General features: G+C 54.0%; 10 protein-coding genes and 1 non-coding gene across 11 annotated transcripts; 3 read left to right on the top strand and 8 right to left on the bottom strand.

The window, feature by feature from the left end:
* Window positions 1-235: 235 nt before the first annotated feature.
* On the bottom strand, window positions 236-1,213 carry SPBR_03060 (nucleoside-diphosphate-sugar epimerase; the record flags this gene model as incomplete). Its single annotated transcript, XM_040761363.1, has 1 exon — window positions 236-1,213. The coding sequence occupies one exon, from the start codon at window positions 1,211-1,213 to the stop codon at window positions 236-238; it is 978 nt and encodes a 325-aa protein (XP_040620404.1).
* A 557-nt stretch (window positions 1,214-1,770) lies between these two features.
* Window positions 1,771-2,700, bottom strand: SPBR_03093 (uncharacterized protein; the record flags this gene model as incomplete). The annotated part of the gene is made up of 1 exon (XM_040761396.1): window positions 1,771-2,700. One exon carries the CDS (start codon window positions 2,698-2,700, stop codon window positions 1,771-1,773), a length of 930 nt encoding a protein of 309 aa, XP_040620403.1.
* Window positions 2,701-2,970: 270 nt separating this feature from the next.
* Window positions 2,971-4,060, bottom strand: SPBR_02981 (uncharacterized protein; the record flags this gene model as incomplete). Its single annotated transcript, XM_040761284.1, has 2 exons — window positions 2,971-3,284; window positions 3,355-4,060. 2 exons carry the CDS (start codon window positions 4,058-4,060, stop codon window positions 2,971-2,973), a joined length of 1,020 nt encoding a protein of 339 aa, XP_040620402.1.
* Window positions 4,061-4,709: 649 nt separating this feature from the next.
* On the bottom strand, window positions 4,710-7,019 carry SPBR_02425 (Sugar transporter family protein; the record flags this gene model as incomplete). The annotated part of the gene is made up of 6 exons (XM_040760728.1): window positions 4,710-5,212; window positions 5,284-5,380; window positions 5,458-5,555; window positions 5,626-6,275; window positions 6,365-6,889; window positions 6,964-7,019. The coding sequence occupies 6 exons, from the start codon at window positions 7,017-7,019 to the stop codon at window positions 4,710-4,712; spliced, it is 1,929 nt and encodes a 642-aa protein (XP_040620401.1).
* Window positions 7,020-14,135: 7,116 nt separating this feature from the next.
* Window positions 14,136-14,207, top strand: SPBR_09506. The gene has a single exon. It is a non-coding gene; the product is annotated as a tRNA-Arg (tRNA).
* Window positions 14,208-15,091: 884 nt separating this feature from the next.
* Window positions 15,092-15,292, bottom strand: SPBR_09153 (uncharacterized protein; the record flags this gene model as incomplete). Its single annotated transcript, XM_040767279.1, has 1 exon — window positions 15,092-15,292. The coding sequence occupies one exon, from the start codon at window positions 15,290-15,292 to the stop codon at window positions 15,092-15,094; it is 201 nt and encodes a 66-aa protein (XP_040620400.1).
* Window positions 15,293-16,707: 1,415 nt separating this feature from the next.
* SPBR_03109 (uncharacterized protein) lies at window positions 16,708-17,616 on the top strand (the record flags this gene model as incomplete). Its single annotated transcript, XM_040761412.1, has 1 exon — window positions 16,708-17,616. The coding sequence occupies one exon, from the start codon at window positions 16,708-16,710 to the stop codon at window positions 17,614-17,616; it is 909 nt and encodes a 302-aa protein (XP_040620399.1).
* Window positions 17,617-18,695: 1,079 nt separating this feature from the next.
* Window positions 18,696-19,766, top strand: SPBR_02994 (endo-1,4-beta-xylanase; the record flags this gene model as incomplete). The annotated part of the gene is made up of 2 exons (XM_040761297.1): window positions 18,696-19,589; window positions 19,674-19,766. 2 exons carry the CDS (start codon window positions 18,696-18,698, stop codon window positions 19,764-19,766), a joined length of 987 nt encoding a protein of 328 aa, XP_040620398.1.
* A 135-nt stretch (window positions 19,767-19,901) lies between these two features.
* SPBR_02762 (uncharacterized protein) lies at window positions 19,902-21,391 on the bottom strand (the record flags this gene model as incomplete). The annotated part of the gene is made up of 2 exons (XM_040761065.1): window positions 19,902-20,711; window positions 21,110-21,391. The coding sequence occupies 2 exons, from the start codon at window positions 21,389-21,391 to the stop codon at window positions 19,902-19,904; spliced, it is 1,092 nt and encodes a 363-aa protein (XP_040620397.1).
* Window positions 21,392-22,255: 864 nt separating this feature from the next.
* SPBR_03200 (uncharacterized protein) lies at window positions 22,256-22,999 on the bottom strand (the record flags this gene model as incomplete). Its single annotated transcript, XM_040761503.1, has 1 exon — window positions 22,256-22,999. One exon carries the CDS (start codon window positions 22,997-22,999, stop codon window positions 22,256-22,258), a length of 744 nt encoding a protein of 247 aa, XP_040620396.1.
* Window positions 23,000-23,434: 435 nt separating this feature from the next.
* On the bottom strand, window positions 23,435-24,399 carry SPBR_03071 (uncharacterized protein; the record flags this gene model as incomplete). The annotated part of the gene is made up of 3 exons (XM_040761374.1): window positions 23,435-23,476; window positions 23,542-24,303; window positions 24,373-24,399. 3 exons carry the CDS (start codon window positions 24,397-24,399, stop codon window positions 23,435-23,437), a joined length of 831 nt encoding a protein of 276 aa, XP_040620395.1.
* Window positions 24,400-24,419: the final 20 nt, after the last annotated feature.

Genomic DNA, 24,419 nt, shown 5'->3' with positions numbered 1-24,419 from the left:
CTTTTGTGCGCAAGGCGTCGCAAACACTCGGGTCTCTTTAGCGGTTGTTAACGCCACAACACAGCGCTACGGGCAAATTGGCAGTGCATTGTTCAACGTTTGAATGCAGCTGTTCAAAATGCTGTGTAAATATGCTCGAAGATACAACTATACGATGGTTTTGTGTCTCGTGTGTTTCCGACTGGTCTTTGGTCTTTTGGCCTCTTTTCTACGTCTCCCGCACATGACACGGCTCTTACTTCTTGAGGGTCGCAACGTACTCCCGCACGAGGCCCTCGGCATCCTTGTCGCGAACCAGGCCCAGCTCCAGCGGCTTCGAGTAGTCGAGGCTCCAGGCCCAGCTGCGCAGAAGCTTCTCGTACGCCGCGTTGGGCTCGTCGCGCACCAGCTTCAGCTTGTCCTCGCCGCCGACCTTGGCCAGTGCATCCAGCAGCTCCTGCACGCTGGCAATGATGCCGGGGAAGTTGACGGCGCGCTGGTGCGGCGGCAGCTTGTCCGAGGGCCAGGCGACGACGCGCAGCAGGTTCTCGATGGCGACGCGCGGGCTGCAGAGCGTGGCCTTGAAGGCGCGGTCGGTCAGGGGCAGGGCGCACGCGAGGCCGTTCATGGGCTCGCGGATGACGCCGGACAAGAAGGCGCTGGCGGCCGGCGCGGGCTTGCCGGGGCGCACGGAAATGGTGGGGAAGCGGACGGAGAAGGCGTCGATCTCGCCGCGGCGGGTCAGGTCGTTGACGAGAATCTCCATCATGTACTTGCAGCTACCGTAGACACCCGTGGGCGTCGGGGTGGTGGCCTCCGTGACGACGTCGGGCAGCGGCGCACCGTAGACGGCGTTGGACGACGAGAAGACGACGCGCACGCCGCGCTGGACCTCGGCCAGGTGCAGCAGCAGGCTGCGCACGGCGTCCACGTTGACCTTCATGGCGAGCGCCGGGTTGGCCTCGGAGGCGCCCGACATGATGCCGTGGAAGACAAAGGCGGCCGTCAGGGGCAGGGCGGCGGCCACCACCCCTTTCATGGCATCCGTGTCGCACAGGTCGGCCTCGAGCAGGCGCGCGTTCTCGGGGTGCTTGGCGCCGGCGGGCACGGAGGGCTTGATCAGATCGGTGAGGAAGACGACGTTGTCGGGGTCTTCGAGCAGGCGCTCGGCCAGCGCAGGACCGACGAGGCCCGCGGCGCCCGTGATGAGGTAGTGTCTCTTCTGGCCCGCCATTGAGAGAGATGCGGTGTGTATGGGTGAAAGTAGACTGTGAAGAGAGAGAGGAGACGAAAAAGTCGCGACGAATCCAGCTGTCTATTTACTGTACAGAGGAGAAGCAGCTATCGATAAATGTGTCGGCTTTGCAGGAGCAGCGACCGCACGACGTATATACAGCTCCGTCACCGGCCAGATTGGTCCAGTGACGATTTGTGCCTCTTTCGGTTTGTCATATCAATCTATGCTGTATTCATGCACCCCCTCACGATCCAGTTTTTGGGGTTGCGACCCCCCCATGCTGTGGAGAAGCAACCGGAAGGACTAGCAAAGTGACCAGTGGTGCTGTTGAGGGCCAATCTCGCGAGCAATGCCTGTATTCACACCAACACCCATAAAAGGCCATCCAATGTCGCCCTTGAGGCTCGAGACGGTGTCGGCGGCCAGAGCTGGGAGGCGCTAATACCCCGCTTTGCCCTGGATTCGGGACAAGCGCGGCCGAGATGCTCCTGCAATCGGCGCTTTCTCCGAATGTGTTTGCAACAGGTTGGACAATGCCACGGCAGTTTTTGCGCCTATGCATCTGGTCCAAAGTAGGAACGCGGCCAGATGTTCATGGCCGTCTTGGTGCCTTCGCCCACTGGGAGGCCGGCATGTAGCGTGCGCGTGTCACCGGTGCCGTTGGCAAGCAGGTTCACCCAGAAGAGTGCGTTTCCAGCCACTGGTCGGAACGCCAGGCCCCCATTTTCGTGCTCGCGCCAAATCGGTAGCGACGATTCTGTAGTCCCATCGTTGTCGTTCTGCGCGTGAGCCGTGCTGCCACTTTGGGTCTTGGCCGCACCCGGAACGACCGCCTGGGGAAAGTAGGTCTCCCCCGCAGTGCAGTTGGCCTGCAACACAACAAAAAATGTGGCCACGCGGTTGTACAGCCGTCGACGCCCGGCTGCGGCATCGGCGTCGGACAGGCGCGGCTGCCGGAACCAGTCGTGGTGCAGGTCAAACTTCTGCCCGTTGTCGTAGTGCACGAGCTGCGCGGCGCCGATGTCGTCACGGCCTGGCACCAGCACGGTCCCCAGGAACGACTCGGCACGGCGAAGGACGCAGGCCACGGCAGCGTCGTCGACGACATCGGGAAGCGGCGCACTCCAGGATGTCCGCGCCTGAGAAGCCGGCCCGTCGCCTCCGTAGCCGGTGACGGGCGACGGCTGCAGGAGGGACTCGCCGGCGCGGATCACGAGATCAGCCTCGCGGGGACTGACAAAGTCGTGGAGGTAGATGAGCAGCGGGTCGAGGGAGACGATCTCCGTCCGGTACCCCTGGTCAGCGGGGCATTCGTAGGGCTCGGAGTTGGATTCGGCTGGAGGGTTTTGCTGGATGTCGAACACAGAGGGGGACTTGGATACGATGCCCTGCAACCGCAGCGCCGCCAGGCTGTACGCCACCGGAAATACATAGGCCAAGCCGGCGCCGAGGGCCGCAGAGAGGACCTGGCTGGACTGCACCATTTCAGACGTGTGACGCTGTTGAAGCAGAATTACTGTGACGGCAAAAAGGCATCCAACCAAGTGAAGCAATCGACAGTTGAATTCAGACGTAAAAGTATGCCAGTCGACAGATACAGACAGATGATCCTGGAGCGTGGTTCTTTGCCGACGTTCCGGATAAATGATACTCGCATCATACAGCGCACAGCTCGTTCCGTGTGCCAGATTCGCAACTCTAATGCTACCGTACCCAGCCTGTATCCTTTCACGACCCACTGAACTTGGAGGCCGTTAGAATCCGGGAAAATCAAAAGGCGTCTCGTTGGGCCGCGGTCCCATGGTCGCATTGGACAGCCCACCCACAAACGACGTGTGCAGCGAGTACAGCTCGGGACTGGCCCGGATCTCCGCCGCGTGGGCCAGCACGTCCTCCAGGTCGTGGCCGACGTCAAAGTACCGGCCCCGCAGCGCGTGCTTGGCCACGCCCGTCGCCAGTGCCACCGACACCATGCCGCCGAGGTGCACCGAGTCGTTGTAAAAGTCGAGCAGGCCCTTGTACTGCGGCGTGCCCACCGGGAGGGCGGAGACGCTCTCGTCAGAGTATTCTGTGCAAAGCGTCAGTGCTGTACTTGACCCTTTTTTGATCGGACGATACCCGTGGACCCCGTGGCATACTCTTCGTGACCATGGTCGACCGGACGCCGCCCGGGTGCAGCGCATACAAGTGGATGTCGCCGAACCCCTCGGCGTCCGCTTCCATCTGGATGCACCCCGTCAGGTTGATCAGCGCCGCCTTGCTCGCGCAATAGCTCGTGCTCCAGGGCAGGACGACGGTGCCCGCCCGCGATGCAATGTTGATCACGCAGCCGCTGCGCTGCGCGCGGAACGTCGGCATCAGCAGCCGCATCAGGCAATACGGCCCGTTGAAGTTGACGGCCATGTCGTACAGGAAATCCCGGGGATCCTGCTCGTACATGGGCGCCAGCATGTTGGCGCCCGCGTTGTTCACCAAAATGTCGACACGGCCGCTCGCATGGCTGTCGTCGATCGTCGCCTCGAGGATGTGATGGACAAGCTTCTCGCACGACGCCAACTCCGAGACGTTGCACTGGACAAAATGAACATTGGCGGCGCCCAACTGACGACAACGGGCCTCGAGAGTATCTGGTGGCGGGGTGCGGTTGTAGACAAGAAAGAGACGGCAGCCTGCGACGGCAAAGCTCTCTGCGTGGCCCTGCCCGATGGCACCCGCCGCGCCCGTGATGACGGCGACCTTGTCCTGCAGGTTGCCACGAAACTTGGACGGGTAGATGAAGGGATACACCTCATTGTGAATACGTACAGTGGGCCCCTCTTTTGTCCGCTGCGATTCGTCGGCCATGATGGAGTCTGGTTTTGACGTAAATGGAGAGCTCATATATTTGCCTCCCTCTTTTTTTTAAACTCAAGTTCGTTATATGCTGAAATTTGGTCAGTTTATTCATACACGCCTCGTGCTCGAATACATCCGAGTCAGGCGCTGGCTGGGTGAGATTCCAGCGGAGTCATTTCGTTGGAGTCTCGGCAGATGAGGAGAACATGACAGGCCGTTTCCCATTTCCCGAACCACTCGCATACACCTACAATAAAGGTGCGCGTTATGGTTGAATCGTTTCTCACAATTAAGCATGGCCAACGCTAACGAGTAAACAGATGCATATGTATTCCAACGCAAAATCGTGGCTTCATCACAACCAAAACTAACCGACAACAAAATCAAACATTGGGTATTAATTATCCAAACAGAAATAAACCAAAAGTGAGTGTCTTCGATACGAGAGAAAAATTATTAGACCAAGGACAAGGCACGTTCATGGCGAAGATCCAACAAACGACTCGACACGAGAAACAACACTCGAATCGTACGAGGGGCATTGGTGGCCAAAACCACCTTACTCGACTGTGCATTTCGATTAACAATATCGCCCTTTGTGTAATGAAGACTCGGAACAAGAGGGCACATCTCAGTTCCGGGCAGTAGGTAGCACCCCTTAAGCGGAGTTCTCGCCCACCTGCTCGTCATTCTCGTCGCGGTACAGATCGGGACACTTGGCGGTGCGCTCCCAGAAGATCCAGCGCTTGATCCACCATGGCAAGACAGTGTTGAGCTGGTACTTGGCAAAAACGCGGTTGGGCACGGCGAAGATGTAGTCAAGCTCCTCAAGCGACTTCTGCTTGGTCTCGGGCACCGCGATGAAGATCAAGGCCAAAGCGACCAGGTTCAAGCCCGCGTAGAAACCGAAGACACCAGCAGGCTTCATAGCAGAAAGCATGCGGGGCAGGGTCAGGGACAGGATGGACGCCCAGAAGTTGTTGGTGGCAACGGCCCAGGACATGCCAATCTCACGATGCGACAGGGGGAACACCTCAGCCGAGTACATGAAGGGGACGGGGCCTTCACCGGGCGAGTAGAAGGCGGCGAAGAGGTAGATAAAGGTCGCGACGGCGGCAATACGGGCGTTCTTGTCGTTGATCAGGTAGCACAGACCAGCGGCTGCGGGAGACCGTTGTTAGAAGGATATATGAAAGCAGACGACACGCGGAATCAACCGCTCGAATACGTACTAAGAAGCGTCCAGAACATGTTCGGGAAGGTGAACAACAGCAGCGTGCGGCGACCCCAGGTGTCCATCGTGAACACCGCAGGCCAAGCAAAGATAAACTGAAGAAAAAACAGTTAGCATTTTGTAACCTGGCGTACTTTATCAAGAGAGGCGCGGGAAAAAGACAAAGTCGTACGTTGATCAGACCGAAGCCAAAGGAAGCCCACAGAGCCGTGTAAGCGCTAATTCCACTCTGTTCAAAGATGGTGCTGCTGTAGAAAGAGATGATGTTGACTGCAGCGTGGTCAGAATGAAATGCATGGTCATATAATTGACGAAACAGTGTGAGAAGGGTGTGACGTACTACCGCACATCTGCTGCGCAATCATGACAATACCGGAAGCCCAGGTAGCACGGCGGACACGAGGGATGGTGAAGAGCTCGATGAAACGAGTGATCATGCCGCTGTTCACGTCCAGACCAGCCTCACGGACCATGACCTCCTCCTGGACCAGAAGAGCATGAATGTAGTAGAGATCACGGCCAGCCTGGAGCTTCGAGTTGCGGAGACGGATCAGGGAGTTCCAGGCCTGCAGGTACTTTCCCTTCTTGAGGTACCAACGAGGCGATTCAGGGCAGAAAAAGGTACCGATAACGAGAGGCACGGCAGGGATGAAGGCAGAGCCGAACTGCAGACGCCAGCCAATGTCGCCGACCTTACCGACAGCAAGATTGGCGCAGGTGCCAAGGAAGATACCAAAAGCCGTCCACACCTGCCACGACATAACGAGACCTCCGCGAATGTTGGTCGGAGCATTCTCAGCAGAAAAGACGGGAACGGTAACTTCTTTCAGACCCATACCGATGCCGAGAAGCATACGGCAGGCAGCCAGCTGGCCCCAGGTTTGCGACAGGGCCATACCGAAGGGAGCGAGGACGGAGAAAACAGCACCAACCCAGATGGTGCCACGGCGGCCGAGGAAGTGGTTGAGCGGGTCAGAAACCCAGCCGGAGCTAGAGTGGCGTGTCAGTATCAGCGAGAGAGGGACAAGGCGGATGGAGCGAGTTGTCTCAAGTTCACAAGAGAGGCTGGCTTGACTTACAAGAGGCAGATGGTGATGTAGGGCATCGAGTTGACGAATCCGATGATCCAGCCGTTCTTGGCGCAAAGGCCAGCGTTGGCGTCGGGGCCGCACGATGAGCCAGCTGAGTCGGGGATGCCCAGAGCCACAGGGAACGCCAGGTTGGCGCCGTTGGAGGCGGTCTGATCCCAACCCTGGATGGCGGCGGCGATGGAGTTCAGGACAATTGTGTAGTACAGGGCCCACGGGTGTCTCCAGCGGTGGAGGACCTCGTTGCGGATGTGCTCCTTGTCGGTCTCATCGAGCTCCTCAAGAGACTCGAAGCGGGCGGGGTTCTTTGCCACCAGGGCGCCCTTCTGAAGGTAGGGAAGAATGTCCTCGGGAAGGCCCTTCTCCTCGCGGAAGCGGGCAACGTCCGCGAGGAGCTGCTCACGGGGAATGTTCTTCAGGGGGTTGCGAATCTCGCCCTCTTCATTGGCAGCGAGCTGCTTCGCAACGTCCACCTTTTGGGCGGCAGCGTCATCGACGCCATCCTCAATCTTGCTGCTGCAAAGGACAGGGAAAAGATAATGTCAGTAAAAAATGTGAGAATCGTATATTGGCAATGTCTCGCAACTCACGGAGCTTCAGCGTGCGCAACGACCTCCTGGTCGTCGGACACAATCTTCTCGGCCATGGTTGTGTGGAGCTCAACTAACAAGCAAGTGTCCCAATCGGGCCAACGATCGTGAAAGGGCGATGCGAGCCGGCAATGGCTTAAGTGTCTAAAACTGCCCGTGTCAATAACTGATAGTCGCCTGGGAGAGAAATGGCACACAAAGGTAAATCAATAAAAGAGGGGACGCCTTGGAGAAAAGGTGGAGCTGATGTATGTTTTGCGGAGAAGAGCAACAAAAAAAAGATCGTGAAATCAAGGAGGGGGGGCCAAAAAAGGAAGAAACGCAGCGACAACCGAAAAAAGTGACAGGCAGAAAAGGAGGGTGTGACGTCGGCACAAAATAAGACGGGTGCATGGTAAGAGGCCACCATTGGGCCCATGTGTAATGTATGGAAAACAATAACAATGAACAGACTTACAAATTCAAGCGCAGAGAGAAACGAAACGAGCCAAACTCGAGTCACCAGAATCAAGAAGGTTGATCAGAGAGGACCAGGTCGTGGATGGGGACAGAGTGACCAAGGTATCGCCAACGAGGAAAAAGTGATGGGCAATCATTTCTCTTTATACGTAGGTGCGGGCGATGCTCTCTCTGCTTGCTATCTTGGGTCTTGGGTCTTGGGTCCCCGTCCCTTGTGCGCGCGGACACTTGCATAGAGCGTAAATTGGCCAATGCAGCGATCTGCGGGCGAAGGAGAGAGGGCGGAAGAAAGGGGGGGGGGGGGGGTGAAAGAAGGTTAGCTAGCTGCTGTTCGACATGGGGAGGTCAGAATGAAGCAATACAGCTAGCAGCTTGTTGCCCACACTGACGAGGCAGAAAGCTACGCTGTCTGGGGACCGGGGGCGACATCACGGGGCATGATGGGGTTGATGATGGAGGATGGGGCTGGGGAATGTGGGTGTGAATGGAGGTGAGGAGAGAGAGTGAGGAGAAACGGGGGGTAACATGCTGGGGGGAAGCAAAGGCGATACGTGCGGATGGGACCGTCATACAAAGGCAGGGCCATACTCCGTACTGGGGGTAGGGCGCGTTGAGAGACAGGGGAGGAGCCTTTGGGTGCCTTAGTTCTTTCCTCGTCCGGGGTCGTTAACGGAGCAGGAGCTTCTGTGCAGAAAGCGCGAGGGACTCTAATTTCTCGGAAATGGCAGGTATCGACGAGATGTCAAAAAAGTAAAATAGGAAACCGACGCGAAGCGTTTATGGCACGCCCTGGCCTGAGGTACCTATTCTGCTCGTGTTTTGTTGCTTCCTTCTCTTCGTGTCGTTTGCACTTTCCTGCGAATGCTATTTTCTGCCCCTTACTCGACCAAGATACAACATACAGCTCGCTCAGGAAGGAGGCCTTTGAACAGTGCCGTCTAAAACAAGCAAGAGCGATGCTTGCACCCGGTGAGATTGACTCTGGAGTCCAACGTGGGTCAGACCAAGCTTTACGCTAGGTTAAGCACAGTTTTCTCTCCTCCCCACACAGTACGAACATCATTTTGGAGTACAGAGTGCATTGTACCTTGACATTCAGCAACGGTGTTGCAACAGTACGAAGCGTGCCGTTGCCGTCTCGTCTTCTTTGTAATAATCGACAACCAGGGTTGGTACATCGTATGTCGTAAGCAACTGGCTCTGCTGATGCGGCGCGGCATTTGATTCGCCCGGGAGGAAGGGCCAAGCCGCGAGTCCTCTTGTTTTTGTTGCTTTTTAATGTACGACATACGGCATGCGACATACACGTACACTTACGAGGTGCGTTGGCCGTTTGATAGAGCTCCCTACTGAGTTGAAGGTTTACGCTTTTCTCGTACTGCGTGCTTTTTGGCTTGCCTGTCTACCTGTTTGTTATGAAGTTTCCCATGCTGATCATCCCTGGGCAAAAAGAAACACTATGTGTGGGGAACGGTGGGCGCACGCGGTCTTGCTTCGGCGTGTCCGCCACCGCCCCGTTCGCTCTTTCCCTCTCCCTGCGGGGATGCTTTTGAGGACGAGGCAAGGAACCCCAAAGGAGAAAGGAAACAACGACAGTGACAAAAACAAAACGGGTGCAGGCGCACATATACGCTACTCGCTGGACACAAGAGACGGAAAGGTAAGATACTAAAACTCCGCACATGACATGCTCGGAGAGAAATTCAAAAGGACAAAATGTAACGACGTGAAGTTGCCGCGAAGCACGCTAGTGGTTGTTTGGAACTATGGACTGAATAAACCCTAACTGGTGGATGGACCAAGACACAAGCTAGAACGGCAAAGGAACAAAAAGGCAAGACAGAATTTGAAATAAACCAAATCAAACCGAGGCCATGGCTAGCGACGAATCCCAGGGTCATTCCAAAAAGAAAACGATGTCGGAGGAAACGGAGCCTAGGACACGAAAAAAAAAAGATAAAAAAGATAAAAAGTGGCACCGGTCTTGGTCAAGCCATGAATGATCCGTACGAAGTACGGTGTACAGCTATGCTTTTTGTCGTATCTTAATTACTGCATGTACAGAGCACACGTCGAGTTTGGCCGGTGGGTAAGCCACCGTGTAGAACTGCAGGCGGACCACGCAGGGCAATGGTGACCACGCAGGGCAATAGTGACCACGCAGGGCAATCCTGGTACGCTTCTTGGAGGGCCAAGCCGGTAGTTTTGGGTGCGCGTTTTCGTTAACGACCTTCTATCTTGGGCCAAACGCGAGCGGGACGTGGCGCCAGCGAGCGGATGCAAAACGGGCAACGGGTTTGGAGCTCGGAAACGAAACAGAGAAAACAGAGAAATAATCAAAACGAAAATGCCCGTGCTTTTCTGTATGTCGGCCTCCGCACACCGAGAAGAGGACAAAGTTCGCCGGGGCTGGGCATGGGACAGCACACTTACGATAGTCGGGGAGGGTCTAGACGGAGCGTGTAAGTCTACGAACTTCCTGAAACGGGACAGGGAGGGAAAGGCTTCGAAGACAAGCATTCAAAAGGTAGCGAAAATATGAGCGAGGTCAGAAATGCCCAACTTCCCCGTGGGATATATTTTGTGTGAAATATATGTCATTTACTATTATGAGAGGTTAGGTGTGGACTCGGCGGCTACTCAGCCAGCTGCAGGAAAATTAGGTTGTGAAAAGTCCCGGGACGGGAAGGGACATAACCATACCTATTCATTTGCAGCATGGACCTCGCCAGCTCGCCTAGGAATCTACGGAGCTCGACGTACAGCGATCGTCTATGGCATGCAATCTCGAACTGAACCTCCACGAGCCTTGCTATCTGTGTTTTGTGTCTCTCACTTGCATTGGTTCCCAGCTCGTGGGACGATCAACATGAACGACGAAACGGAATACGATAAGGACGAGTGGGAGAACGTGTGGTGAGACAGGCTCACAAGTTTGGTTGGACCACTAGTCCCGGCAAGGAAGAGTTGAGAGAGCTCGAGGAGGGTGCCAGGGTGCCTTGATTTCCCTGCTTTCTCTGCTTTTCCCTGCATGGCGTGCCGTGTTCCCTGCCCCGGCTCATTTTTTTTCGTCCATTTACAAAATGGCACAGCTTTTTGTCAGCGGGAACTAACACAAAAAAAAAAACTCAGAGGTTGCGAAACGGAAAGCCTGTTCACAAAATACGTCAGGTCACAAGACTTTTTTTTCTCTACTTTCTGGATGGGGTAACTAGCGTAGGATTCCATGCTGCCTTTCGACTTGAAGCGGAGTGAGATTTCTACTTCAACCGGATCACGGGTGAGATGACGTGAACGGAGATGTCAAGACTCTTTGTCCCTTTTTTGTGTTCATGGCTTCCCCTTTCCTTTTCGGGGCCAAAAGACTCCCTTGTGGAAAAGAAAAAGAGAGTCGCTTAGCGTACAAAGGTAAACAACGATCAAAAAGAGCCAATATGGGCCTCTTCTCTTTCCGGGGACCATGGTTGCGGCTCGTTGGATGATGATGCCTGTTTGGAGTTTTCTTTTTGTTTCTTCCCATGAGGAGGTGCAGTACCCTTATTGTGGGGCCATCGATGGCAATCGGCGGCACCTTTCCTACCTTAGCGCTAGCGCAGTGGAGGATCGTCGGCGGAGGGTAAAGAAGAGGAAAAGCAAATGACCAGAACGGCCAAAATGGTGGGGTACATAGCTCCATGGGGCCATGTCCTACTGCTGAGTACAACACCTGGTTGCAGCACAGCGCACAGCCAAGCAGAGCCAGGAAACGCGCGCCCAACGACATACTTCGTAGTTTCCAATTGGTGTGCTCTTAGCTGTTCAAGGTGCCTTCGCCAGGTTTTCTGCTCTTCCCAACTCGCTTGCAACATCTTGGGCTTCCTTTTCTGGCCGCCCTGTCTGCTCCTCTGTGTCTTTCTTTCCTAGCCGCCGGAAATGCAGGATTTTCTTGTTCCGGCACCCTTCACTCTCCATCTCCGTCTCCCCCTTGCCAACAAAACTATGACTCTGTTTCCCCTCATTTCTCACCCTAGGCACCGTTGCGTTCGCTCTCTCCGAGATGGTCGGATGGCCACAAGGTTAGCCGGTCCAGTCGAATGAAAGAAAGAAATGGAGGACTCTCGCGGTGGAGACGAGACGATGCAAATGGCCATCCGTGGCTTCCGGGGGCGCGTTCGACAGAAACCAGCAACGTCCGAGATGCAGTGACAAAAGTTTGCGCTGGATGTCGTTGTTGAAGAAAACGACCGTCGTCCCCGCATTTTTTTTATTTCCTTACAATTAGCTACGATGTACGATGTAAGAAACGGCTTCCGTGCCGCCCCCACGATATACACCAAGAGACATAGCCGATTATGTATGCAGTACTCTGTCCGTCGTACACTTCACGATGTTAAACTATTACAGGACCCGTAGGGATGTAACCCCGGACTTCTCCGCCGGTGTGATGTCGTGTGTTGGTGTATGGGTGGCGCCCAAGTATGGTGTTTGTGTGTGTGCCGTTCTGAGAGTTTCGTCTAAAGTGAAGCATCGTGAAGAAGCGACAGCCGAAGGCGGCTGCACTAAAAAAGGGACAGTGCGCCACGCACAACCGCTTTCGGTAGTGCCTAACCATGCAAGCCGCATATGGCGCGCATTGCCATCGCATCGTCGATTTCACGATCAAAAAAAAGAATTGGGACAAGGGATCGGATGCCAGTCGAGAGTTTAACGTAATACTAGATATCTAAACTTTGTCAAAAGTCCAGCCATTGTCGGGGAGACTTTCTCCTACAAAAAAAAAAAAAAAAAAAAAAAAAAAAAAAAAAAAAGGTAAAAGCAAATTTAATAAACACTTTTGCGGGCGACCGTGTTGCCGCTTTTGCCGACAAAAGAACTCAAAACACTGTCCTTGAGCAGCGGTCGAGGCAAACAATGTTTCCCTGCACTGTATGGGGCCTCGATGCCCACTGAAGCCTAACTGCCTTAGCGCACCCTGTTTGTGCTTTGGCGGAGGTTGGGGAATGGCTACGAAGGCCCCTGAGCACTTGTGCCCAACCCATCAAGCGTCCAGACCACGGGGGTTTTCTACTAGAAACGCCCGTAGCGTCTGGGGCGGGGCTTTAGGTGGACGAGCTAGTGTCAAAACATCTAGAACTCCACCAAATTGCCTGTCGCTGACCTCTACCATAGAGTCACGAGAAGTCCCAGACAAGCGGACCAAGGAAACAAAAAAGAAAGGAAAAAAGAAGACACATTCCTTACACATAGTCTTGTTTCTAGGACGTTTGAATCTGGACTAACAAATGTTCCAAATAAATATCAAAACAGGTGATAAATTACGAAGCACCAACAAAACAAACAAAAGTTTACCTTGCAAACACTTACCATTCTTTTCTCAGGCCGTTCTATATCTAGTAGGAGACCATGGACGATGCGACCAGTCGCTAATGGTTACTTTGTTGGTGTATGTCGTACAGGGACGGAGAAGATAAGACAAAAAGCCCTCACCGTCATAATACTTGCGGGGACAACCTGGAGAGCCCACGAGGACACCCCATGGAGAACGGCAAGACAACACAGACATACGACGTAAGGGCGTGCGAGCAAGTCTGGAAACGGATATGAGCTTTTCCTGCAGGAATCTCTTCCGGCATCTATTGCGTCCGTCTTCTCTGCAGTTACCCGGTCTGCACACCGAGCGGTATCTTGCAGGAAGAGTTGAGACGGGAGTGGCAACTAGACGGTCTAGATCGTCAAAAGTTGTTGGACCTGTTCATCTTGGTCCTCTGCCAATCAACACATAATCCTAGCCGTTTTAGCTCCAGCTACGTTGCGACATCCATGATCGCTCCATGGCCATGGCGTTGAACTTGCACTGTCAGATGCTTTTCTCGGACAGAAATTTCCACGAGAGTTTTGACGACGGAATTGTCTCCATTGCCATTGCCAGTATCCACTGGCATTTTTATAACCCCGTGCCACCGTAGTCCATAATTACGTCCTCCTGCAAGGATCGAACGAGAGACAACAAGCAGCACACTCACCGCATCGAGTTGCCCAGACGAGATCAGGTACCTCACAAAACTCAGACCGTGGCCTCAGAAAGGTCGAAAACAGCTCGGAAGACAAGGTGTGAGCAGGTGCCATTCACTGCTCCGTGTAGAAAAGCAACCCACCGGAGATTGTTAATGTACCTTTTCCAACGGATATATGGCGAGGATGTACGACGAATTTTGAGGCTTTTTTTGTACATCCGTACGGGCAGCTCCTTTTTCACTTTCTGGATTTCTTATTTAGTTGTATTGCCACATATAAGAGCAGAAATCTGGCTAGGAATGATAAACGGTGCAGTTTGGGAAACTAACTGACACAAGTACACACCCTTGAAAAATTTGAAGAACTTCCGAAAGGAACTTTTACAAAGTAACCGTCCAGCACAAAGCACAGCAGAGAAAAATAACTGTTTGGGTAGCAGCTCATTGTTCTCCATAACCGGCCGGAAGATGCCACTAAACTCATGATTGGGCATTGACAGCGGCATCTTGTCAGTCACATAGATAATACATGAGTTGGCGTGGACTTGGACAAAAGATAGCACGATGCATGTATGAAAGTGTTGCCCATTCAGGCTTCGTGAAACTCGTGGCTTGTCATTGGTTGTTTTCGTTTCGTGGCCGTGTTAGTCGAAAACGTCCCACATTCAAGTGCACTGAGCTTTAGAAGATTGTTTAGGGCAAGCTCTTATCCACGTGAGTGGTCGGGTGGCCTAATGGTAAGGCGTCACATTTCGGCTGTGAAGATTGGGGGTTCGAGCCCCTCCTCGATCGAAAGTTCTTTTTGGGGTCGATAAACTTGAGAAAAGGGGAAGGTTGTTCTCTTTTTTGTTGAATTTTATTCGCTCCTATTTTTATTTTTCATTAATTAATTTTTTATTTCACTTACGGATTTTTTTAGTCTAAGCAGTGTCCCCAAATACAAGGAAACATTCATCGACGGTTTATATATGACGACAAAAGGTTCCATGCTTGCGTACACCTAGAAAGCAACCGAGGTCATTTACACAACCGTCAACGCCTTGACCCGTCTCCTATTTTGTCTGATGTGCAAATTGACGTCACTACGGTCGTTCCCGATGGTCTATATCATATTAGCACTAAAGATGATACAAAAACAGGCTAAGGACACATGTTTCTAGTAGGTACGGATTACCAGCGGCACGGTTGAGTGTGAGGCAGTTGGATAGACTTTCCCACACGCCTTTTGACGATCTTCCGTCCTTGCCCTGCCATGTCACGATGCAGTGTACTCCGCCCTAGCTCAAACGGGCATCTCACAGCCAAGGGCCCCCTTCACCCTCCCACTCCAAACCTGCACGCTGCAGGGATCGTCGTATTTCATGTACTCGTTAAATGCCCTTCATTTCAAGATAAGTATTTCTTGGATGGTAAAAGTGGGGGAATCGGGACCTGGGTGGTTTCAGTTCATCATGTTCCGGCATTTTCGTTGTCCCGGTTGGCTGGTCGGCCCAACTCATCTGTCTGGCCCTCGCTGCAGGTTGTCGCCTTTGTCCTCTTGCCTCTTCCCTCTCACCGTATTGTTTTTCCTTTTCGTTAAACGTTCTCGTTTCCATTTTTGTTCGTCATTTCTCGACGTTCCACCTTTTGGCATGCCCACGAACCAGCTCACGATCCGAGTATCAAGTCAGCCCCGTCTACTGGGCTGCCTGGGCATTTACTTTGGCCCGTTCCTGCGCTTGTGTGGAGGACGCAAGTTCATCCTCGGCCGTCCGCTTTGGCGGCTGCTTGAAGCCACCAATTGGATCGCACATGACGTAGCAGACGCCAACCATGCAGAAGAGGATCGTGTAGATCCCGGCAAGGTTCGTAACATCGGACGCGGTCCACGGTTCCATCGTGTCGGTATTCGTGTGAGGACTGAGAGGGTGGAGGTGAGAGTTGAGGAGGTGCGTATGCGTCTGGAAAGAGAGTGAGAAACAGGCTGATGGTCGGCGTTATGTGTTGGGTTGCATCCGAGGCTGAATGATAGGGACCATTTATCGTATCTCGTACAACAGTCTAGGTCGGGCAAAACGGTTAGTTCTCGTGGCTGCAGTTGGACGTCGTTGGTGGTCGTCGTTGTGATGCTTCTAGCCATACCAACCAAAGAATAGCTTCGTTTGGGGAGTGCTTACCTAGAGAGCGCGATTTTTGATCTAGACCTCTTAGAAGGTATCGTTCACTCGTGTCTCGTGAAGGAGCGCAATGCCGTCGCAATAGGAAATCAACAGTTGTTTGGGAGAATATCGCGAGAACAGTCAAGAGTCAAGAAACGGAGAGGTTGGAATGGAGTGGCTATCCCCAACAATCGGAGCTATCGGGCATGTGCAGAGGAGCTTCCGACAAGACGCCAGTGGTGAATAAGTCCATTCGTCAGCTACTTGGCGGTGGGTCTTCGGTGCGCCAACATAGTGTCTAGCAACAGACACCAATCAAACAGTGCAGCACCGATGCAACGACGAGAAAAGCAAATTAAGAGGCAGCAATTTGTGAACGAAAAATGTGTATGTCCAAAATGAGTTAAATCGCAAAGCAAGAAGGTACGATCCTCGAGTCGCTGCCAATTGAGACTTCCTGGGTACGATGTCGGAAGGTACGATGGGTCTGTATTATGGTTTTGCAATTGGCATGTGACGTCACGACTGCTTGTTTCCCCACGATTGGCACACACGAACCAATGCTGTGTCCTCCACATTTCGCATGCGAAACAGCTTCACACGCGCAAGATGCTTGGTGAACACTGCAGGGGCAACCTCGCGTGGGCTGTATGTCAACGTGTATCAAGTAAAGAGCCTCAAAGCTTGAAGGATGCAAAAGCCAGAGACATTATACTGGGTTTGAAGCTTGATGCTTTCCCGTGTCGAGTGGGGTCGCTCTTTCCACCCCCGCAAACAAGGTCCTTCCAAGTCGATCGTGTCTGCACTGACGGAGTATCAATCCTGGATATCAGATGGAAAGAGCGATGCAGTTGCTTGGTGATCGGCGAAACAAGGCTGGCACAGAGCCCATTGTTGGCGCAGTAGCGAGTTCCTGAGGCCGTCGCTTTGTTGCTGCCCCGCGTGGCGCAACGGCTTGAACGGCTTGTCGGCATGCCGCCGCCAAACCGAGCTAAGACTTTAACGTCTCAACCACCCCTCGACCTTTCTCCACGTTTGAAAGCACGCCTTTTTAATCGACTTCAATCGCCCCGACTCTTTTCTCACGGTTCCTTATCACCAGCGACGGCCGCATGTTCTCACCCGTGTGCTACCTCACCGACGCCGACATAACCATGGCTTCTTCGACCCCGCTGCGCGTCGGCTACGTGCCCGAGCACTTCTCGACTCCCATCCACTACGCAAAGACACTCTTTGGCCTCGATGCCGAGACGATCCCCTACCCTTCCGGTACCGGCCACATGATTACTGCCCTGCGCGCAGGCGACATTGATGTCGGCATCGGCCTGACCGAGGGCTGGGTGGCTGGACTGGGCAAGGAGGAGCCCGGCCAGGGCGGCTACCAGATTGTCGGCACCTACGTCGAGACGCCGCTATGCTGGGCCATCTCGAGCGGCTTTGACCGCACCGACATTGCGTCTGTCGACGACTTGAAGGGCGGCAAGATTGGTGTGTCGCGTATTGGATCGGGCAGCTTTGTCATGGGATACGTGCTCGCGGACCAGCAGGGCTGGCTGACAGCGGGCGATCCGGCGGACAACAAGCCGTTCTCGGATACGGTGATCCTCAACACGTTTGAGAACCTGCGCAAGGCAGTCAACTCGGGCGCGGCGGATTTCTTCATGTGGGAGCACTTTACGTCGAAGCGGTACTACGACAACCAGGAGATCAAGCGCGTCGGCGAGATCTACACGCCATGGAGCAGCTGGAAGATTGTGGCGTCGACGGCCGTGGTTGGGTCGCCAGACAAGGAGGTGCAGCTGCAGGACCTGTTCAGCAAGCTGGACCAGGGCATTGCTCACTTTAACGCCAACCCGGAGGAGTCGGTCAAGTACATCAGCACGGCTCTGGACTACTCGGAGGAAGACGCGCGGGAGTGGCTCAAGACGGTGCGCTTCCCCAAGAACACGAGCGGTGTGAGTCTGTCGACGATTGAGAACTGCATCAGCATCCTGCAGAAGGCAGGCGTACTGGTCAAGGGCAAAGGCGCCGGTGCGAACGCCATGATCACCAAGCAACGATAGACTGATGAATATGTAAATGAATAAAATTTATATGCACAATACTTTGCAGTGGTTATTTTCTCAATAAATTTGGGGCAAATATGTGAAATATGCATACAGACCATTAAGGCTAACGGCCCGCAGTGAGCTTCGCAAAGGGGCAGAGAGTACGGGGTAGAGGACTTTTGCCACCGCTTGTTGGAGAACTCGATGAACCCTGCACTCTTTTTAAGTGTCTTGGGAGCAATATCGACGGCTATTACGTGTTTCTTGGGCAAGGTACATACGTAATGGCCATCTTCCGTCCAAACGCGTACAAAGCTCCGCGGCATAGCACGGCGGCTAGAGAAGCCATATTAAGTTTGCATTCGACTCCCGGGATAAACAGCCGACGGCGAGATTGTATTACCGTAGCCCTTCAGTTTCTGTTATTTTCCCCTCTGCCCCATATGCCATTGGTGATATATGTTTTATTATCGATGCAACCCCACAGATCCGGTATTCGAATGCAGTCTTGGCCCAGGCTACCCTCTTTAACCGAAGATTGGTATCATAAATGGAGTTTGTTTGGTTCCTGCGGCTAATTCAATATAGGACGGCCACATCGGGATGAGGGAGAGCGGAGAAACGACCTCAGTCCTCGCTACTCCACATCTTGAAGATGCGCAATATACCACAGAAAGCGCATGTGTTCGTTGCAGATCGTGGTTTGGCCCATTCGTATATTGTGAGTGTCTTGGCATAGGTAAATGTGTGCCGCCCGCCGGTACACTTGTGTCGTTCAGAGAGCCTTCACCACTACGATACACTCGAACATTGCACAAAATGCGCAGCCATTGGGATATGGTTTGGGCGAATTGCTTGGTTTATCCTAATAGGAAAAATAACTAAACACATAATTTACACGGGCATTAGAAAGCGTGCGGAAATTAGGAGGTGTTCGTGAGGGGCCTGTTGGAATCCTCGCTTGAGACCTCAGTACAAACAGACATAAAAACGAGCGTTCTCCAGGTTCCTGGATTTGACGTCGAGTCAGGTCTGTGTTTGTTTTGTTGCCAACTCCAAAGCATTTAATTCATCATTCTTTATCCCATCCAACTATGAAGTCCACTTTCCTTCTCTTGCTGGCGCCGCTGGCCGCCATTGCCGCGCCCGCGGCCGATGTCTCGCCGCGCCAGGCCACCCAGAGCATCGACGCGCTTATGAAGGCCAAGGGCAAGCTGTACTTTGGCACGTGCAGTGACCAGGGCCGTCTGACGACGGGCAAGAACGCGGCCATTATTGAGGCCAATTTTGGCCAGCTGACGCCCGAGAACAGCATGAAGTGGGAGAGCACAGAGAGCCAGCAGGGCAAGTTTACGCTGTCGCAGGCGGACTACCTGGTGAACTGGGCGACGGAGCACAACAAGACGGTCCGCGGACACACGTTTGTGTGGCACTCGCAGCTGGCCGGCTGGGTGAGCCAGATCCGCGACAAGGCCAAGCTGACGTCGGCGATCCAAAGCCACATCACGACCATTATGACGCACTTCAAGGGCAAGGTCCGGGCCTACGACGTGTGCAACGAGATCTTCAACGAGGACGGCTCGCTGCGCAACTCCGTGTTCTCGCAGGTGCTCGGCGAGGACTTTGTCAAGATTGCCTTTGAGGCTGCCCGTGCTGCTGACCCGGACGCCAAGCTGTACATCAACGACTACAACCTGGACAGCCCCAGCGCGGCCAAGCTGACCAACGGCATGGTTGCCCACGTCAAGAAGTGGCTTGCTGCAGGCATTCCCATTGACGGCATTGGCTCGCAGGGCCACATCACCTCTGGTGGTGGTGCCAACCTGGCTGGTGCCATCAAGGCGCTGGCTGGTACTGGCGTCAAGGAGGTTGCCGTCACGGAGCTTGATGTTCAGGGCAACAATGCCGCCGACTACGCGACGATCACCAAGGGCTGCCTTGCCGAGTCTGCTTGCGTCGGTATCACTGTCTGGGGTGTTCGCGATCCTGTACGTTATTCAGTTTTGCTGGCTTTTGTCTCGTTCAAATTTGCTTCTCTGTTTCTCGCGTCACACCTATGCTAACTCAACTAGGACTCGTGGAGACCCTCGGGCAACCCACTGCTCTTCGACTCCAGCTACGCGCCCAAGGCGGCGTACAACTCCATTGTCGCGGCCCTCTCGTAAACAGGACCCAAAAGAAATTGGTGAAAAGTCTTCCGAATTTGACAGAAAGTGACCGAGACAAAAGAAAACGACCTTTCAAAGAGTGCAGAGTGTACATAGTCGAGCCGCAAAATTCAGTTGAGTTTGTCCCACTATTTACAGCCTGCTGTGGTCCAAGTACGTGAGGCCAGAGTTACTGGTAACAATGGCATCGTAGTCAAAGGGCCGGTTGCGATGCAGCGGAATGTGGTTGTAGCGAGGGTCAAAGACGGCTGCGTAGGTCATGCGGTAGGCGCTGAAGGCCATCGTCGTGCCAATCGCGGCTCCGGCCAGTATGTCGTACCAGTTGTGGAAAGCATCAATAGTCAGTGCACCGCCAATGAGCGTGGCAACGAGAATCGGGGCGTAGAACAGATGCATCTTCCACAGCTGGGTGTGCTGATGCGAGAATATCTTGAATTTGCCGTTCATGTACAGACTGAGGAAGACAAACCCAGCAAACCCGGCTGTAGTGTGACCCGAAGGGAAACTGGATAGAGCGTCATTGATTTGGCGCGGGTCGCCCGTGCAGATCTCGCGGGTGTAGTACATGTTGTTGAAGCCAGACGCAATGTAAGCCGACTTGTGAGGAGGCAGCGTTTTGGCGAGGGACAGGTCCGGCTTGCACACGTCTAAGAAGTGAGGGCGGAGACCGCCGATGAGCCACTTGATGATGACCTGGAAGACGACCGAGTTGCTGAGCGAGTACAGCACGCCAAAGATTGCATTGTTGGCGTCCCAGAACGAACGAACGTACAGCTGAAGCAGCACTAGGATCACCACCGGCACAAAGGGACCAAGGAATATGGCCAACCAAGACGGGATGATTTCATCGCGCAGAGGGAAGGCGAACTGCGGATAGACAACCTCATTGTTGTGGTTGAAGACGGCGAACGAGCGAGACGCCGGCGGTTTGGAGAGGTACAGCTGGAAGAGCTATTTATTAGTGTCGGGCGTCCGTAGTGGGACATTTATAGGTGCAGAAGAGGAATCGATTCCAAGCACATATAAATGGGATACAGGAGGGAACTCACAATACCTGCAGTTGTAGTGGTAGCCAGAATTGTAATAATGTCCACTATTGAGTAACGTATCCATTTGACGGCAAAGACGCCAAAGTCCTTTGCAGGCGAGATCATGCGATTCAGGAAGCAAAAGCAGCAACGGCAGCAATAGCAACAGCAGTGCAAGAAGCAGTGGACGACGCAACAGACGTGATGGCAGAACCAGCAATAGCAGTGCAAGAAGCAGTGAATGACGCTACAGAAATAATGGCAGTAGGAGCTTAACGGGAAGGCCATGATGAAAGCAACCACAATTCGCACAATCGCAATCACGCGGTCGACCGTTGATGCTGGGGGTGGCGGAGGCGGCTCATTGGATGTCGTCGGGCTTGTAGTTTGGCTTGCCAGGGGTACTGTATCAAGCACTGACTTGGATAGCAGCAGTTCTGACATGTCGTCGGCTGAGCTCATTTTGACGACCGGTACCTTGGCGTCTGCCTCGGCCTTTGAGCCCCACGTTGGGAAGTCAAAGGAAACCGAGACCTTGAACCAAGGAGAAGAGTAGGATGTGCTGACGCGTTGAGCGAGCTGGTCCGAGTTCATAGGGCGCTGGCCAGAAAACAGAACATAGGAAGTGAGAACAAGAGAAGGGGAATAAAAGAGAAGAAAGAGAGGAAGAACCTGCAGTGAAGTTGTCTGTGAAAGCTCTAGGATACGGATAAGGATGAAAGGGGCCGGTTGTCGTAGATTGGGCGGTAAGAAACTATGAAGAAAGTTAAGAAGAGATTAGAAGAGAAGAAGTAAAGGAGAGGAGAGTAAACAAAGTTAAAGCAGGAAGCAAGGCACGAGACACGGTGGACGGTGGGATACGTCAGGACGATGATGCGGCAAGACTGTCAGATACCTCTGGTGGCGCTTTCCCTGAGATGCGAGAGAAAAGGTGTAACAGCGGCCGCTCTTTCCTGATATTAAAAGACAACACCACGGAGCTGGGGCGCGCTTGCCGTGAGGCGAACGATGACTGCAAGAGCAGTTCTCTCCGCTTCTTCCAAAATGGCTTGCATCCTGTCCCTTTGAGTTATCCGCTCCTTCCTCGCAGGCCCCAACGTAGCTGCCCAATTCGAATGCTAGAATTTTCCTCACTGTGTGCCTTCCAGATATCGACGTTGGTGCCGGCCGTTCTTTCTCTTGTTGACAGCAGACGTGCATCGCTGCTTCCGAAACGAATTAAATATGGTTTCCTTCCCTTTGGATGCCATTGCAATGTGTCCATGCCCTCTCCTAACAAAAACGATACCATTCGTCACTTGCCTCGTAATACGGACACATTATGATCGCAGTGAAACTCAAAAAGACAGCACCGATTGTCCCTGGACTACTCATTGGTAAAAGTTTGATGACGTTTTCCATTTTCGCTGCTCATCGTTTACTAAATGGAACCAGAATACCACGCCTGCCACGGAAACCTTACCACGGTTTCCGCTCGCCGTCCTTGCCAAAGAAGGCAACATTGTCCTCGTCTTTCAGGCCGTGCAACACCTTGAGCATGCCCGACACGGACTCCGACGGCTCGAGCAGCGCTCCATCTCCGCCCAGCCGCGTCTTGACCCAGCCGGGGTCCATGGCAATAACGACGGCCTGCGACAAGCCGCGCGCGCGCACGTCGTAGCCCTGGTGCACCGTCAGCATGTTGAGGGCGGCCTTGGTCAGGCTGTAGCCAATGCTCTTGCGGGGCTCCATGGTGGCGCTCAGTGCCAGGCTGCCGAGACCCGACGTCATGTTGAGGATGCGCACGGCGGGCGCCAGAGCCTCGCGGTCGACCAAAAACTCGACGACCTTGGCGGGGCCGACAACATTGACAGCCATTTGCTCGGTGAGCAGGACGGGGTTGAGTGACAGGCTGTCCTGGTCAGGCGGGGTGCCGTTGATGCCAGCGTTGACGATCAAAAAGTCAATTTTGGTATGGGACGGACCCGTGCTGCCGGCGAGGACGTTGCGCGCAACCTGATTGGCGAAGATGTGGACGGACTGGACGTTGGACACGTCGCACTCGACGATGTGCGTGGCGGGGGAGGCGACGGCATCGAGGTCGGTGCGGTCGGCATTGGGCCGCACGGTGGCGATGATGGTGTTGTCTGGAGACTTGGCGAGCTGTCGCACAAACTCGAGGCCGAGGCCCCGGTTCGTGCCCAAGATGCAGTATGTAGGCATGGTGCTGTTGGGAGGTGAGTAACGAGGAAGAGGGCGAGGACAATTGTATGGAAAGGAAGAGATGCGGTAACGACGACTCTACGGAACTATCAATGGCAGGCTATGTCTTGAGGAAGGTGGAGGTTTTGAGAGCTGCCAAAGCTAATCAGCCGCGATTAGCTCTGCGGATCGAGCTGCGCATGTCCATTGGCCAGCCAGATCAAGCTTTGACAGTAGCTTTGGTACGAGCTTTTGGTACCAACTGGCAGAAGTGAGGTTGAGCTTGGGAATTTCCGACAACTTGACAACATGAGTTCGCCACTTTGTTAATTTCCAGGTTCTTAAGTTATGTCTTTACTTCAATTCTTTTATTTATCATATTCGATAGTATGCCTAACAGGTCAAGTGCAGCATTTCAGCATCGCATGGTTGAATAACCCGCGTCTCACGACTCCCTCACGATCCCAGAGACACCACCTTTGTGACTTCTACAATTTTCTGGAAAAAAAGAAAGTTAGCAAGGAGTTTTATAGCATAACTACCACCCCCAGATGATTGCTTACCGACGGGCTACCACCAAATCCACCACCACCGGGCCTGCCAGGACCGCCGAACCTACCGCCGATTCGCTTCTGTGGCGGCTCCGGCGCAGTGTCAGCGTCGTATGAGGTCGTCTCAAACTTGATAGCGCCAGGCTCGCCGCTGCCACCGTTTTTGACGTACGCCACATAGTCGGGCGCACCGGGGTAGTCGGTGTTGTCGGCCACGATGAGCGAGCCGACGCGCAGCACACCGAGCGACTCGCACAGCTGCAGGTCGGGCTTGTAGCGAGGCTCCCAGTGGTCGATGAAGACGACGTCGACCGAACCGGGCGGGAGGACACCATCGGTCACGAGTTTGCTGAGAGACACATCGCCGGGGCCTTCAAGCACGGTAATCTGGGACGCCCGGCCGGCCGCTTTGGCAAAATCGCGAGCGATCTGGGCCTTGGCCGGGTCGAGCTCGAACGTATAGACGTGGACGTCGGCATCCCCGCCGCCCTTGTTGACTTCTTCAAGAAGTGTCACCCAGCGAAGGGCAGAGTAGCCGACATAGGCGCCAAACTCAACGAGGATGCGGGGCGGGACGGGCATGGCGGCCAAGGCAGCGGCGGCCTGGGCCATCTTGGCCGGTCCAAAGAGCATGGGCACGCGGTTTTCGCGGGCATAGGCCTCAATGGCGGCAGGCAGAGCTTTTGGGTCGCTCTGAAAGGTGGCCTGTTGGTCAGCGGGTAGGGCGAGGATATGCTGGTGCAAGCCGGCGGCGCGCTCGGCGACCATCTGTTCCTGCGAGAGAGGAAAGGGCATGTTAGTCACAACGAGGAACGCACTGCGTAGAAACAGAAGAAAACATACAAAGTCAGGGTGGTATTGGTGCGACATGATGATGTGGTGGGAGTTTG

The sequence above is a fragment of the Sporothrix brasiliensis genome (assembly GCF_000820605.1).
Source record: "Sporothrix brasiliensis 5110 chromosome Unknown Cont17, whole genome shotgun sequence".
NCBI classification, from domain to species: domain Eukaryota; kingdom Fungi; phylum Ascomycota; class Sordariomycetes; order Ophiostomatales; family Ophiostomataceae; genus Sporothrix; species Sporothrix brasiliensis.
Note: the sequence above shows the minus strand (reverse complement) of the source record. Positions and strands in the feature narration are given on the sequence as shown.